The sequence below is a fragment of the Entelurus aequoreus genome, linkage group LG22 (genome assembly GCF_033978785.1).
Source record: "Entelurus aequoreus isolate RoL-2023_Sb linkage group LG22, RoL_Eaeq_v1.1, whole genome shotgun sequence".
NCBI classification, from domain to species: domain Eukaryota; kingdom Metazoa; phylum Chordata; class Actinopteri; order Syngnathiformes; family Syngnathidae; genus Entelurus; species Entelurus aequoreus.
The window spans coordinates 12,475,263-12,490,446 of record NC_084752.1 but is presented as its reverse complement, the minus strand read 5'-3'; the positions used below and the strand labels follow the sequence as shown (position 1 = coordinate 12,490,446).

Genomic DNA, 15,184 nt, shown 5'->3' with positions numbered 1-15,184 from the left:
ATTCACGCCAGTGTAAATATTTCATGTTTTGATGTGTACACCTGCGGCTTATAGACTGGTGTGGCCATTATACAAGTACAAAATAATCATCCAAAAATTGGGTAGGTGCGGCTTATATTAAGGTGCGCGCTATAGCTCGGAAATTACGGTATATACTTTGGATACTGGTTCATTTTGTTTGTTAAACTTTCCCCTTCAATTTGCATTTATATGCAGATTAAAACCTAGATTTAAATGGAATATCGTTTTTGGGCTTTATGGGCAAAATGGAGTACTCCCATTAGAAGCATTGTTAACCACCTCCTACTTGCTCTATATAACAAATTAGAATGCATAAAAAAAGAAATGTGTGTTCTTGTCTTATATAACCTGGTATTGTGAATCATAGGCAAAATTCCGTAAAAAGTGCAGTTCCCCTTTAAGTTCCCTTCGATTGAACCCTTGGAATACGCACAGTTGGCATCTTTAAAGGTTATTCATAAATGCCATTTGGTTTTTTTTAACAGTACATATGTGGCTTGAGACATGCTTCAAAGAAGAAGTACAATGGGGACTATGACAACTTGTAGCAAACGAAAACTATGAAAATAACTAATGCCTGCTCATCTATAATAGTGTATTTCTGTTTTTCACCTCACAGTCACGCTGTGCATACAGAGTAATTTGCATCTTGCGTGCCGCCTTCATTTGGAGTCCATTTCAACATTATCTGTGACCCAACAGCACCAGAGGAGACCCTTTTTGCATTTGGATCTTCAGCAGATGATACTTTCAACACTTTGACAAGATTGACATTGGTTTTAGGTATCTCTCTTTCCTTGTGGCAAAACAGTTGAAGCAACATGTTCAGAGCCACGACTGGACTGCTGAGTTACCCTAGCACCTGATCCGCACAAATATTCTCAATAGAAAAAGACTGTCAAACTGCAAAACTATCACACTACAACTGGATCTGTCTGCTGCTATGTATCACCACCGGTCTCAGTCACAAGACCAACAGTCTTTCCCCAGTGTGTCAAGGCTTGGTCAGAATCAACAAACACATCTACAACATAATTCACCTGCCTCTAACATGCATGGCTTCCCATTTCCTCGCCGTACTCAACTTCCTGATGAGCTAGAGTCAGCTCTGTCTATTCGAGGAGCCAGGGATACAGACCACCGCCTATCTGACCACACAAATCAGCAAAGTCAACATCAGGGAAAACGCCAAGTGTCTATAGTCAGTCAACATGGAGGCTACAGTTCAAGCCCAATAGCACACAGCTCTGATAATCAAGCGAATCAGCAAAGGGCAGACTGGTCAAGCTTTCAGCCTCCAAATAAACTGTTTGCAAGCCCTACATCTGGTGGAAGTCATCACTCTCATCATCCGGGCCCTCACCAACAGTCTCAGAGTAACCAAACAGGAACAACCATTCCAAGTTGGACATCAGGCAACATGTCCTCTTCTCAAGTCCAGCGACTATGTCGTGTTGGTGCGCAAGGCCAGGGTTTGTATACACCTGAAAATGCAGGAAGTATCTTGGCAAGCTTTGGACTATCAAATGACGACCTTGAAGTGTTGAGTCATTACCCAGATGATCAGCTTACCCCAGACACATTGCCGTTTATACTTCGTGACATACAAATCAACAAATCAGACAACCAAAATACCGTGGCACCCAACATTCATGACAAGCTGCTCCTTCCAACAACCTCTTCCCAGCTCAAAGGTTCATCCTCCCCTGAAGTACCCAGTCTTCTGACTGTTACAAAAACAGCAGGTCAAGTCATTGACTATGGTCATGCCAGCCGAGTAAAGGACAGTACTACTACAAAGACTTTTAAAAGAGAGAAACTTTCAAGCGCAAGAAAAGTTCAGATGTACCCATCATCATCCTCTACATCCACTTCAAAAGTAGAAAAGGTTGAAAAACGCCAGGTACGTTTGGTACACGTGGAATCGAGCAGGCATGGAGACCGGGACTACCGTAGGACAAGTAGCGACCATCACAAGAGGAGTCGGTCACGCAGTAGTGATGGTCCACCATCTAAATCTCGTATTGCAGACAAAGACTACAGGCACAATGGATCAAAGCCAAGGTTCTCAGCTGAACCGAAGAACGAGCTGCCCTCAAGGCACTCTAGTTCCTCTTCATCTGGCACAGCTTCACAGGATACCAGCAAGAAGTTGCCTACTTCTGCCTTGATAAGTGATTTCTCTGGCACGTGTCCGAAAGTGTTTCCTCATTCCTGCACCCTGTGCCACATTGAGTGTGATCATGAAAAGGTGAGTGTAATTACGCCCCTATTAATGCACACTAATTTTGTCAAAAAATATTTTTGTTGAAATCAAGTGTAAGATATTTTTCTTAACTGTACCCTTTGTAAAGAAACGCATGCTTTTTGTGAAATCATTAAGTTAACCAGGAATTTCTCAATAACTAAGTTTTTTTTAATGGGGCATGTCATTCTTTTTGTTTTTCACTTGAGTAAAACCTGGATTATGTTCCTGATTAGTCGGTACACTGTTCCCTCCAATGCCTCCTAGTCCTGAGAGCAGGACTTGCAATTATCTGCCAAAACATTAGGGGCAGTGTTTTCCTGTGAGCAACCACAACTGTTGTTGACTAGTTATTTAGCCACCTGAGTTATAGTAGTGAAGAATACCGACTGAAGTGACATTCAAATCGTTGCTGGAGGTAGAACTAAATAATTTGAAACATCAGTTTCATTAAATGTACATTTTGCTCCAAAATCGTTAGAGAAGGCATACGTTTAAAAAATGTGGCACTTTTCAGGGGGGATAACATGCTAAATTATGAAAATTTTGACCAACCACAGCTTCGCGGTCAGCGTTTCCATTAAAGGGTTAGGTTTAAAAAACAAAAACGTGAATGACGCGGTTTGGTTAGGTTTAAAAAAAAAAATTTGAATGACGCTGTTTGGTGGCCAGTGGATCGCATCTCTGATTTTTGCAGATGATGTGGCTTTGCTGCCTGCTGGCTTTGTTAAACTGGGACCTTCAGCGTTTACTGGGGCGGTTTGCAGCCGAGTGTGAAGCTGCTAGAGTGAGGATCAGCACCTCCAAATCTGAGGCCATGGTTCTCAGTCGGAAAAGGGTGGACTGCACCCCCAGGGTTGAGAGTGAAGTTCTGCCTCAAGTGGAGGAGTTCAAGTATCTTTGGGACTTGTTCACAAGTGAGGGAAGAATGGAACACGATATTGACAGATGGATTGGTGCAGCGCCGGCAGTGATGCAGTCACTGTACCAGTCTGTTGTGGTGAAGAAGGAGCTGAGCCAGAAGGCGAAGCTCTCGATTTACCGGTCAGTCTATGTTCCTACCCTCACCTATGGTCACAAGCTTTGGGTAATGACCGAAAGAACAAGGTCACGAGTACGAGCGGCAGAAATCGGTTTTCTCCGCAGGATGTCTGGGATCACCCTTAGAGATAGGGGGAGGAGCTCGGTCATCCTTGAGAGACTCAGAGTAGAGCCGCTGCTCCTTCACGTCGAGAGGAGCCAGCTGAGATGGCTCGGGCATCTACTACGAATGCCTCCTAGACGCCTCTCTGGTGAGGTGTTTCGAGCAACTCTTTCAGGTCAAGGAAATTCCAAAAGTAACATGAGCTGCTACTAACAAATCTACCACCACCTTGTATGCACAGTTGTAAAAAAAAAAAAAAGCATACCTTACTAAGTTTTTACCTATGAATAAAATACTTGGTCTCTATGGGGTCCTAAACTACAGTAGGTATTGTAAATGCAACCACAGATGATGAATGAAACAATTACCCAATGACATTATTTATTCACTACAATACTATAATAATCAAAATTCAAAAGCTTAGTTTAAGTGCACACTCACACAGTCTCATAGCCGCTATACTAAGCTTGGCAGTTTTAAACATAATTTCTAATCATTTGAGTCAACCAAAAAAGTTGCAGAATTGGGTGGTCGTCTGAAGCAGCTACACTTCACCATTTTGTCAGCTGATGAGTACAGGTCTACAGACCTGCATTTCACCTTTTTATTGCTGTCTCCACCCAACTGCAGAATGTGTTCGCACTGATGCATGATGGAAGGAGAGTCTTATACTTTACTGCAAAGTATATGTTCCCTGCTGATTTTGTAGGTTTACTTCCTTATACAGACACAAATTGTCCTAAATTTTTGCTGTAGAGTCAGAATTTTAACAAATAATCTAGAAAAATAATTTGATATCTAATAAATAACAATAAGTTATACATTGTTTTATATTTAAATGAGTGAACATTTTTGATCTTGTGAATCTGCGCAGGAATAAAACCCTACTCTGGCCCTTTTTGTACAGCACATCCATGTTCATGGACCTCCACTACAATCCCAAAAACACTAAACAGGCTTTTCTCTGTACTCTGGCCCCCTGCATTCCAGTTGTCTCAGAGTCCTCATAGCATTTAATGTGTGAGCCAATTTTGAGGAGCGGCACCAGAAAATGTTTTCAACAAGGCTGGCACTTTATCTATCGACTGTAGAATCCAATATAAATGCTTCTGCAAGTTTATCTGCTCATATTTTTAACAGTAAAGGAGACACACCATCTGGTCCAGTATCCTTTCTCAGGTGCAGCCCCATGCCAGTTCTCTTTTTATTTCGTGCAACGTAAGGGACATGCCATGCTGGGTACAGGATGCAGAGGGAGCAGCACCATGGGTGAAGTTCGTCATAAGGAGAACACGCAAATAATAGGTGTTGGGGAGCGGACATTTTTGGTGAACAATCGTAGACCCAAGAAAGCTGACCTTAATGTAAATGACAATCTCTCAAAAACAGTTGCATAGTCCATAGAAAAAATAATTGCAGAGAAGGGGGAATTAAACAGAAAAACAGAGATTTTTTTACTTCAGAGGTTCTTAACCTTTTTGTCATCGGGGCCCATTGTTTCCACTACAGAGGGGCTCGGGCCCTTGAAGTATTAACATTGAATTAGTAAGCATACTCTTGTTTTGAATCGTATTCAATAATTATATCTAACCTACTTACAGTTTACAACCCTGTCAAATGATCTGAAATCATGCATTAATCGCAAAGATTATTTAACATAAAAATGTTTAGGTCAGGCTGATTAGAAAAGTAAGCACTAACAGAATATACTGTATATGAAGGGACTCAAATCACTGACAAAAAATAAATTCACATACAAACATGTGCTAAAATAAACTAAATAATGGATATGTTTCTTAACTAAGCGGTCAATAAAATTAAAGAGCAAATGAAAATAACCCTAACCATAATATATATTTTAATTATTGCGCGTAAGAAACTTCTCTATGACTTTAGGTACGGACTTTATCTGTTGGTTTGATATTATCATTACTGCCATAAGTGGTAGAATAGTGTATTACAACTAAGTACTTCTGCGGCCCATAAGGACCACAGCTGAGAAACGGGTATTATTGGTGGCCATCTCGGGGGCGCTCGTGGCCCAACAATGGGCCCTGGCCTTATGTTTAAGAAAAAATGATTTGGTTGATATCTTTCTCTCTTTCTGATAGAATAATACATAAACCTACCAAAAAATCTGGACTGTTGTTGTCTTTGTAATGGTTGCAAATGGGTACAAAATTGGCAGAAAGTTATTTACCCCACTGCAGTCAGACGCAAAGGACTGGTACAAAAGATGGGTTTGAAACATAAGCCTCCATTTTCAGCCCAAATCATATTTATATGCCAGAGTATATAAAGTACTATCTATCTATCTATCTATCTAAAAGAATATAATCCCTGAAGTCGATACATACCAGACCTTAGCCTTGAAGCTGTAGACGGCGCTCCTTTGCACTTCTGGCCAAGGTCTGAAGCCCCAGGATTGACCAATAATTGTAAATAAAATTGAATATCTCATAGTTTGATGTCCTCCGTGGCAGAGAAGATATGTAATGATGTGAGACAATCTGTGTGCTTCCCACAACACTGCAGCTCTGTTTAGCTTTTGGCCTTAACGTGAGTTATCAGTGTAGTCACTTACAAGAAAAGACAATAGTGAATGTTAGTAGGGATGTGTTGTGTTGTCATGCAAGAAAATGTCTTTTTTTTTTCCCAGCAGACTCTTAATTTTTTTTCTTCTAATGTTTATTACATGGTTGGCTTTAAGATGTATGGCTATAGAAAAATAGCTAAAATGATAACACCAAACCATAGAACAATCCCAAACATGTAGAATCTAGTACGGTTGCACTCAAAATGATTTCACAGTCCTTTATATTCATTAGCAAATCTTAAAAAATGTTCAATAAATCAACAAAACAAAGGAACATATAAATAGCTAATCTTACTTAATATTACAAACGGCCGCTATTTTTTTGTCTATGTATTGAAAGTACTCTTTACAATGGGGGTGTTGTGTCATTTTAGTGCATCTGTATAGTGTGTGAATGCGAGTGTGAATGTTGTCTGTGTTGGGTCTGCGATGAGGTGGTGACTTGTCTAGGGTGTACCCTGCCTTCCACCCAAGCGCAGCTGGGATAGGCTCCAGCACCCCCTGCCACCCCGAAAGGGACAAGCGGTAGAACATGAATGTATGGATGGATGGATGCGCATAGATGTGCAAGGATATTTGTTCACCTCACCAATGTCATGAAGAATACAAGACTGCTACTTCATACACAACCCATAAACAGGTTGAATGTGATTCTGATCAATGCCAAATACAGAAGCTACTGTATTTGAAGAGATGATTTTGTGCCAGCGTCTTCTATGATTGTTGACCTATGCTGTTTTGTTGTTTTCTGTAGGACTGGTTTGACCACGTTAATACTGTTAACCACACAGCCGCCTGCAGGGACCTGCGCAACAAGTAGGATGTTTGGTTTTTCAAAAGCCATAACTGTACTTTAATTTTGCAATACTATGATTTAGGATTTTATTGCAGAAAGTACACCATTTGATTTAAATACGAATTAGGTATTTGTATTTAAATGGAACCATGATGACACTTGACCATAAGTTATTTGATGTCTTGTTGTTAAATGTCAATTTTTTTTATTGTTTTAGGTATCCTGAATGGAAACTAGATCGGAAAAGGTTAGTTGGAGTCTTCCCCACAATAAAAGCATTGATTGTGTGCCTCCACACGTTAAAATACCAATTTGTTGTGATTTCAAGAATTGATCCGAGACACCATTTCACAGAAAAATTCAAACATTATCAACCTAAAATGTGAGGCGCGTAGAACCCGACACTGTAACCATTAAGGACTCTTAAAGGAACAGTTTTAACAGGAAAGTTCTTGAATCAAATGTACTCTTAATTATACTGTGTCCAGGTCAGGCTTGTCTGTGGGTGCATGAAAGTCCATTCAAGGGGCAACCAGGTGCCAACATCTGAACTTTTTTTTTTCATGCCATCCTTAGTAATGTATTGTCTGCTACAGAGTTGTTTTATTTTACAAAAAATGTAAACTATAAAGATTTTTGATGTTGTGTACTAAAAATCTTGCAAATTAAATGTTTCAATTTTTACGTGACAAAATCAAAATAATTATTTGATTTTTTGGGGGGTTTTTTGCTTGTTTTTTTTTTATTTATATACCGGTACCTTTTATAGCTCAATGCTGCTTTACCATACGCTCTGGGGGAAAAACAACTAGGGAAGTTTAGAACGCCAATCAATATCGGCAGAGTTTCAGGAAAGAGTACAAGAATGTCATTGACGAGTTATGCTTTTCAATGGTGGTCATAAATGCATATCTCTGGCTGACACTGCATTACAAATGTCATGTTTGTTATTAATTGTTGTTTAGAAAAAAACGCTGGCTTCCATTGTAGAGACATGCGTCTGCTAGCCCAATGCTTACTAATGCTATATGCAGTGCTTTGGCACTACCTGAGCCTCCAGGTTTTCTTTATTTTAGAGTCCAATCATCAAAAATAATGGTGTCACACTCACATTAAAAACATTAAACAGGCTCTAGATTGTACGGTGTATAAACTAGAAATTCATGGTGTAAAAATGTATTTGCCAACATTTTAGTGACATTGTGCAAGCAGTAAGCCACGTCCTCTCTCTCTTCCACATAACACACGCTCAGCCCAATGATCGATTTGTGTGCAAGTTTTGTGATTTTTACTTAAGTATATGTTAAAAAGCGATTTTTATCACACAAAATACATTTATGATACAGTTTAATGGACAAATATTGATTTTATGGTTCGTGAGGCTCTGCTTCACTTGCCTGCCCCGCCCCGCACGTCCCTGGTGTGGTGACACCCCAGTTAATAATAAAGTTTATTTGCATTACAGCAAATAAACTGAATTTCTTAGTATCTTAAGTGTCACTATAAAGAATCATTATCAAGTATTAGGATGCTGCTAAGCATGTTACACACCAAGAGCAAGCAGGAGCAGGCCAGCTTGCTACACCTAAGCAAGCTGGCAGCTAAGCTATCTTGAAACAACACAAAAATTGTGCATAGTAAAGTTTTAAGAAGTGCAGATGGATCCGTGTTACAGCATAAAGTACCGTAAGCAGCTACTAACAGGAAATTAAGAAGTAGATTAAAAAGAGTTAGATAGAGAGAGGATACTAGAACAACTGTTAACTGTTGATGTGTCAGCATTGTCGCAGCCAGAAGTGCACGACACATAAATTGGTGATGTCCACACCAAGTATAATATAATATGATCAATAATATAGTTTTTTTTTTCAAAATATATTTTTTTGTTTTTGTTCAAGTTCACAAATTTAGGGAATTTCTTGGACACAAGAGGACTTTTAGGGCAAAAAGGATTTCAGTGTATAATACCTAGTAGTTTTTTAATTTGTTTAGTTATTGTGTACTATTGACTTTATTTTGCTCTAACAAGTGTATGTACCGTAATACGATAATATGAAACTAGTATACATTTTGTGCTGATATTGTTAAATTGTCAATAGCACTCATCATAACTAAATTGAAAAATGTAAGGTTCGTACATGTGATCAGTATTTGTATCAGCCGATCTCACTCATGGATGATCGGAATCAGTAGCATAAATCTCTGATTACAACATCCCTAAAAATAACGGTCCCGAGTCAATAGATTTAATGGCGTTCTCACATTAGGGCATTTGCACAGTGAGGGACTTGAGTGTGATTTCGCCACACTCTCCGAGCCACCGCTGGCCTGAGCTCCCTCTGCCTATTCGTTCTCCGACCCATTTACTTACTCCGGTTTACCGCTCCATATTTTCATGAATAAATGTCTGCACATAGCCTGCACATTCATAATACTCTGCTGAGGATACGGATTCCTGCCTTACTATAGTGCAATTATTTTCTGTCTTTGTATTTAATTTCTAATTGTGAATTGTGTTGGTGATCAATAATTGTACCAAATGTCTTGCACTTTAAGGCACACTAGACAATTGGTCAAGTGCTGAGCACACCCCAAGATTCCCACTTTGCTTATACATTTTTAAACATATCTGCTGGTACTTGCATAAATGCAGCTGACAAAATGTGGCGTTTTTTTAAAGCAGATTTTTAACAGATCCGATCCTCATCGCAATTTATTTGCTCTGGCTGGTTGGTGATTTGTTGTGCCAGTTCCCAATTCTAAAACCTATTCCTTTAAAAATGTGCTTTCAGATAATTGTTGTGATGTATGGGGAAAATGAAGACTATTGCAAATTTAGTGTTGCCTTTTTTTAAATAATATTTTATCAATCTCTTCTTGTTTCAAGCCCTACCCACAGCGCGAGCGGATTGGAGCCTCCTTCCCACAAACCTGGCTGGTCTTATTCTCATAACGACCGTTACCATTACTTTGCAGGTAGACCACTACTCACAAGAGACACAAAAAGTGTGTGCGTGTGGGTGCATTCTACATCTATTTAATTCACAATGATTTTAATGTGCAGGATATTAAATCTTTGGAGTGAATGACCAATCAGTACTTGCAACAGTTTAGCACCTATTCAGTATATTAGTTTCATAGTTTTAATTTGATCATTTTGAAGTAAATTAATACATATTTGGATAAGCTAAGTTCCTTTTTTTCACGCTGTTATAGGAGGTGGATCAAGTCAAAGTGGTTTGAAGCGCCCTTACAATGATCTAAACAAACAATCTGACACCAGCTTGAAGTTTTCTAACTCCAAGGCTGATCATGGACGATCTCACTTCTCCGCTAATACAGACAAGAAGGCAACAAGGCCTGGAAACAAAACCACTAAAACTGCACCTACCAAGGCTGATGAGCATGTGAGTATTTTTCATGTTTTTAGTTTTTATACACCTGCTATTTTCTAACAAGGTGGTATGGTATAGGTATACGAACCAAACCTTTTCCATAAATGTCCTACAAAACACTGTTATAAAAACAATCCTACATATTTTATATTTAACTTAAGTTGACCAATGTTTTTTTTTTTTTAAATGTTTTTGCTATTCAGAAGCAGATTTTCTAATATATTTAAAAAAAAAGTTTGACCTGAACTGAATATGATTCTGATCTGTCAGCCAAATATATCAGAAAACAGATTTATTGGCCAGATATGTTTAAAACACAACGTATTTGACTTCGTAGACAGCGCTCTCACCTTTCAATGCAAGAAACCAAAAAAACACAACTACGAGAGAGCACAGTACCGTGGTGGCCATCTGATTCAAATAATCCATGGACAGTCTAGCACCTCGGTGTCAATTCATTCACTGGCCAGATGACTTTATCTATGGCCCCCGGGATGATATTTGATTAATATCAGCAGCAGGCTACAGCCGCTTGCTGCTGTTTTGCACGCACCAATACTCCATTCCCCACAATGCAACGGTAGCCCGCAAGCTCACTGCAGCGCCGCAAGTGGGCCTCGGCTTCATTATTCATCAGCATTCAGGGCAGATGTCAACTTTCAACAACCCCCCTCCCCAATAATGGCTAAACGGAAGGTGGACGGTGAGAACGGGGGGTTTCAAGCCAGGTGGGAGGCAGACTACATGTTCACGGAGGTAAAAGGCAAACCTGTGTGGAGAAAGTGTGGCTGTGATGAAAGAACATAATCTAAGAAGGCACTATGAAATGTCTAAGAAACACAGACAAGAATATGGACACGGAACAAAGGCTACAGGAGGTGGAAGAATTAAAACAAGGTCTTAAGTCCCGGCAGGCTCTGTTCACAAAAGCCACATCACAAAGCTATGGTGTCGTTTTGATAACTGACACCATGTTTAATAATAAATGTAATATTTGAATGATGATAAATGAATGTGTTGTGGCAGTATGCAGATTTCACCAATGCGGCGGTTTGTGGAAACAATCGGTTGCTTTTCTAATAAACTGCCAACGTTAGAATGTTAAACAGGAAGTGCTTAAGTTAAGTTAAAGTTAAAGTACCAATGATTGTCACACACACACTAGGTGTGGTGAAATTTTTCCTCTGCATTTCACCCATCCCCTTGTTCACCCCCTGGGAGGTGAGGGGAGCATTGAGCAGCAGCAGTGCCTGCGCCCGGGAATCATTTTTGGTGATTTAATAAAAAATTAGTTTGACACACTCTAACACATCCAAAGTAGTAAATAGTGAACTAATATAACAATGTTATATGCTGCTTTTATTTTTCTGTGTCACAACTAACCTCAGTGTTTTGTTGTTTTCAGTCCACTAAGCCTCCACCAGCCAAAAAGAAAAACACATCGACTTCAGCATTATCAGACTCCATAGAAGAACGCCTCGTTTACCTGACTGGGATTCCAAAGCAAACCACAGAGCAGGAAGTTACTAAATTAGTGGCGTCCTTTGGCAAGATCAACAATGTGATTCTCATCCCATGCTTTGAAAAAGAAAGTGATACCTTGAAGGTACTACTAAATTTAAATATGTTTTATATAAACAGCTTTTTTTTAGCAAATATATGCAGTGGACATACTAGTATGTAATTGTATTTAGTACTGTCTTTATACTGTATTTCTATTTCATGTATTTATAAAATGTATGTTTACTATATATTATTTATAATCTTGTCAGTGTTGCAGTCACATGAGTAGTAGAATTTGGTCTGTAGAAACAACTCTTTCACTATAAATTTGAAATAGTTGTTACACAAAGTATTGTGGTGTCATGTAATTTGTTTCTTCCACATAAACTGATCTATGTCCCTTTTGCAGGCATCGGTGTGCATGGAAAAAGCTGCAGATGCTCAGGCTTTGGCAAACTCTGCAAACATCAAAATTGGAGATCAGCTAATCACTGCTTCAGTGGCCAAGGTACCACCAAATTGAAAGAAAAGTACTTTTAGGGCACGTTGTGTAATTCGTAAATAAAAACAGAATACAATGATTTGCTAATCCTTTTCAACTTATATTCAATTGAATAGACTGCAAAGACAAGATATTTAAAGTTCTTAATGCGCCACACATTTTCGATGGGAGACAGGTCTGGACTACAGTACCCACACTGTTTTTACGATGAAGCCACGCAGTTGTAACACATGGCTTGGCATTGTCTTGCTGAAATAAGCGTTGCTTGAAATAACATTGCTTGAATGGCAACATATGTTGCTCCAAAACCTCTAGATAGATAGATAGTACTTTTATTCCTTCAGGAGAGTTCCCTCAGTAAGTTACCCATGCCTTGGGCACTGATGCACCACCATACCATCACAGATGCTGACTTTTGAACTTTCCGCCTATAACAATCCGGATTGTTCTTTTCCTCTTTGTTCTGTAGGACACGACATCCACAGTTTTCAAAAACAATTTGAAATGTGGACTCGTCAGACCACAAAACAGATTTACACTTTGCATCAGTCCATCATAGATGAGTTCGGGGCCCAGCGAAGCCGCCGGCATTTCTGGGTGTTGTTGATAAATGGCTTTCGCTTTGCATATCAGTGGCCTAGTGGTTAGAGTGTCCGCCCTGAGATCGGTAGGTTGGAGTTCAAATCCCAGCCGAGTCATACCAAAGACTATAAAAATGGGACCCATTACCTCCCTGCTTGGCACTCAGCATCAAGGGTTGGAGTTGGGGGTTAAATCACCAAAATGATTCCCGGGCGCGGCGCCGCTGCTGCCCACTGCTCCCCAAGGGGATGGGTCAAATGCAGAGGACAAATTTCACCACATCTAGTGTGTGTGTGACAATCATTGGTACTTTAATCTTTAATCTTAATAGTAGAGTTTTAACTTGCATTTACAGATGTAGCGACCAACAGTAGTTACTGACAGTGGTTTTCTGAAGTGTTCCTGAGCCCATGTGGTGATATCCTTTACACACTGAAGTCGGTTTTTGATGCAGTACCGCCTGAGGGATCCAAGGTCACGAGCATTCAATGTTACGTGCAGGGATTTCTCCAGATTCTCTGAACCTTTGTGTTTGGTGAGCATTCCTCAACTTTCTCAGTGTTTTTTGCCACTTGTGCCAGCTTTTTTGAAACATGTTGCAGACATCAAATTCCAAATGAGCTAATATTTGCAAAAAATAAGATTTCCAGTTCTAACTTTTAAGTCTATTCAATTGAATATAGGTTGAAAAGGATTTGCAAATCATTGTATTCTGTTTTTATTTACAATTTACACAACGTGCCAACTTCACTGGTTTTGGGGTTTGTAATAAATTGCCTATCTAAATCGTCTTACAGCTTTGAACGTAATTCATTTTGAGACTAGAGGCTTACATGTGAGGGCTCTGTGCGAGGACGGCAATAGTATTTCATAAAGTGACATTACCAATAACGGCAATGCTTTTCTTTATGTTACAGTCCATTGTGCCAACACAATTGTGTTGAATCTGTTAATTTATGTTTAAAAAAAATACATGTTAGAAAAAGGTTTTTTTTTTTTAATAGCCTGAATAACAATGTTTTCACATTTGCTTTTTTTATCTGACAGTATTTGAATGATTGTTTTTCCCCTTTTAGAAATCAGAACCAGGCCAGTCTCCTGTCTGCTCCAACAGGTTTGAAACCGTATTAAAACATTTTTTAAAACCTATATTCCAAAACAGTACCAATTTCAACTGGCTTCTCTGATGTGTTTACTTTTTTCTATTTACAGCAAACCTATTTCAAGTTTGGACAAAGTTGCGGATAGAAAAGACTTAAGTAAGTGCTTTTGTTGTTGTTGTGTAATACCGTTCGTTTGTCGTGTCTTAAACAAATGCATGTGAACAACAGCCCCTCTCCCACAACCGCATTATCTGCTCAGTTTGCCACAGCTGTGCTTACTATCTTGTGTTTACAGTTTTTAGGTGGCACAGGCGACAATGGGAGCTTATATTGAGACAAACGTGTGAACGTGCTCAGCGTTGTCACTATAATGCAATTGTTTTGTTGTTTTACTTTGTGGACTATATTGGAGTCTTTACTGTGAAAGTTTGTTGCAGTACAGTCAGCTATGCTGTGTTGCGTGCATGCATGTGTCAGTGATTGTCACACCAACACTCTACTCTGACAAAATTTCACAAGGACTCCAAAATAATCTGCAAACTAAAACATGTTTAATTAATATGATCGCTCTTTCGCAGATACGTTTCACAAAGTCAAAACAAAGATGTATTATTTAATTAATGCAATTGTTCCTACACAGGTGAGATACAAAGAGCAGATGATACATTTGAACATGACCATGTAGAAACCGCAATGACATGCTGTCATGTAGATGAGATAAAACTCCCGGTACTTTGTTTCCTTTTTTTTTTTGTCCTGTTCAACTACTCAGGCAAATCATATTGTTGATGTAAATGCCCATATCTGCTGTACAGATTTACTTTACAAAAGAGGAGTATGGGATACTTCTCTTGTTGACTTATTTTTATTTGACTTTATTAAATGGATTTATTTAATGTTTGGCGCAGCCGGACCGAAGCAGAAAGGGATAGAAAGAAGAAAAAAAGGAAGACAGAGGGGGAAATTGCGGGAACAAGAAGGGGAGATAACAAAAACAACAGAACAACATCAGCAAATACAAGATGTACAACTATGATAGGAAAAATGGTAGCAAAGTAGTTGATGAAGTAGATGATAATAACACAGAAATGACAATGAACATTATTGCACTACAAATGTAACAATAAAAATACAAATTTAAATATGACTATTAATAAATAACAATAATAATAATAATCCATATATCCATCCATTTTCTACCGTTTATACCTTTCGGGGTCGCGAGGGTAGGGGGGCTGGAGCCTATAATAATAATCACCTCAATTAGCAACAATACAATTGTTTCACATGTAACAAT

At 39.0% G+C, this 15,184-nt stretch overlaps 1 protein-coding gene across 2 annotated transcripts in view; it reads left to right on the top strand.

Moving 5' to 3' along the window:
• The window catches only part of LOC133639849 (zinc finger protein 638-like), a 47,960-nt gene that overhangs the window by 6,191 nt on the left and 26,585 nt on the right, over nucleotides 1–15,184 (top strand). The window contains exons 2-10 of one of the 2 annotated variants that reach the window (XM_062033500.1): nucleotides 641–2,272; nucleotides 6,761–6,822; nucleotides 7,020–7,049; nucleotides 9,690–9,778; nucleotides 10,019–10,209; nucleotides 11,603–11,803; nucleotides 12,110–12,208; nucleotides 13,861–13,898; nucleotides 13,997–14,043. In XM_062033500.1, the coding sequence (XP_061889484.1) occupies nucleotides 965–2,272; nucleotides 6,761–6,822; nucleotides 7,020–7,049; nucleotides 9,690–9,778; nucleotides 10,019–10,209; nucleotides 11,603–11,803; nucleotides 12,110–12,208; nucleotides 13,861–13,898; nucleotides 13,997–14,043 (2,065 nt within the window). In that variant the 5' untranslated portion in view covers nucleotides 641–964. Of the gene's footprint in view, nucleotides 1–615; nucleotides 2,273–6,760; nucleotides 6,823–7,019; nucleotides 7,050–9,689; nucleotides 9,779–10,018; nucleotides 10,210–11,602; nucleotides 11,804–12,109; nucleotides 12,209–13,860; nucleotides 13,899–13,996; nucleotides 14,044–15,184 lie in introns of both variants that reach the window. The other variant, XM_062033501.1, reaches the window with a different exon arrangement.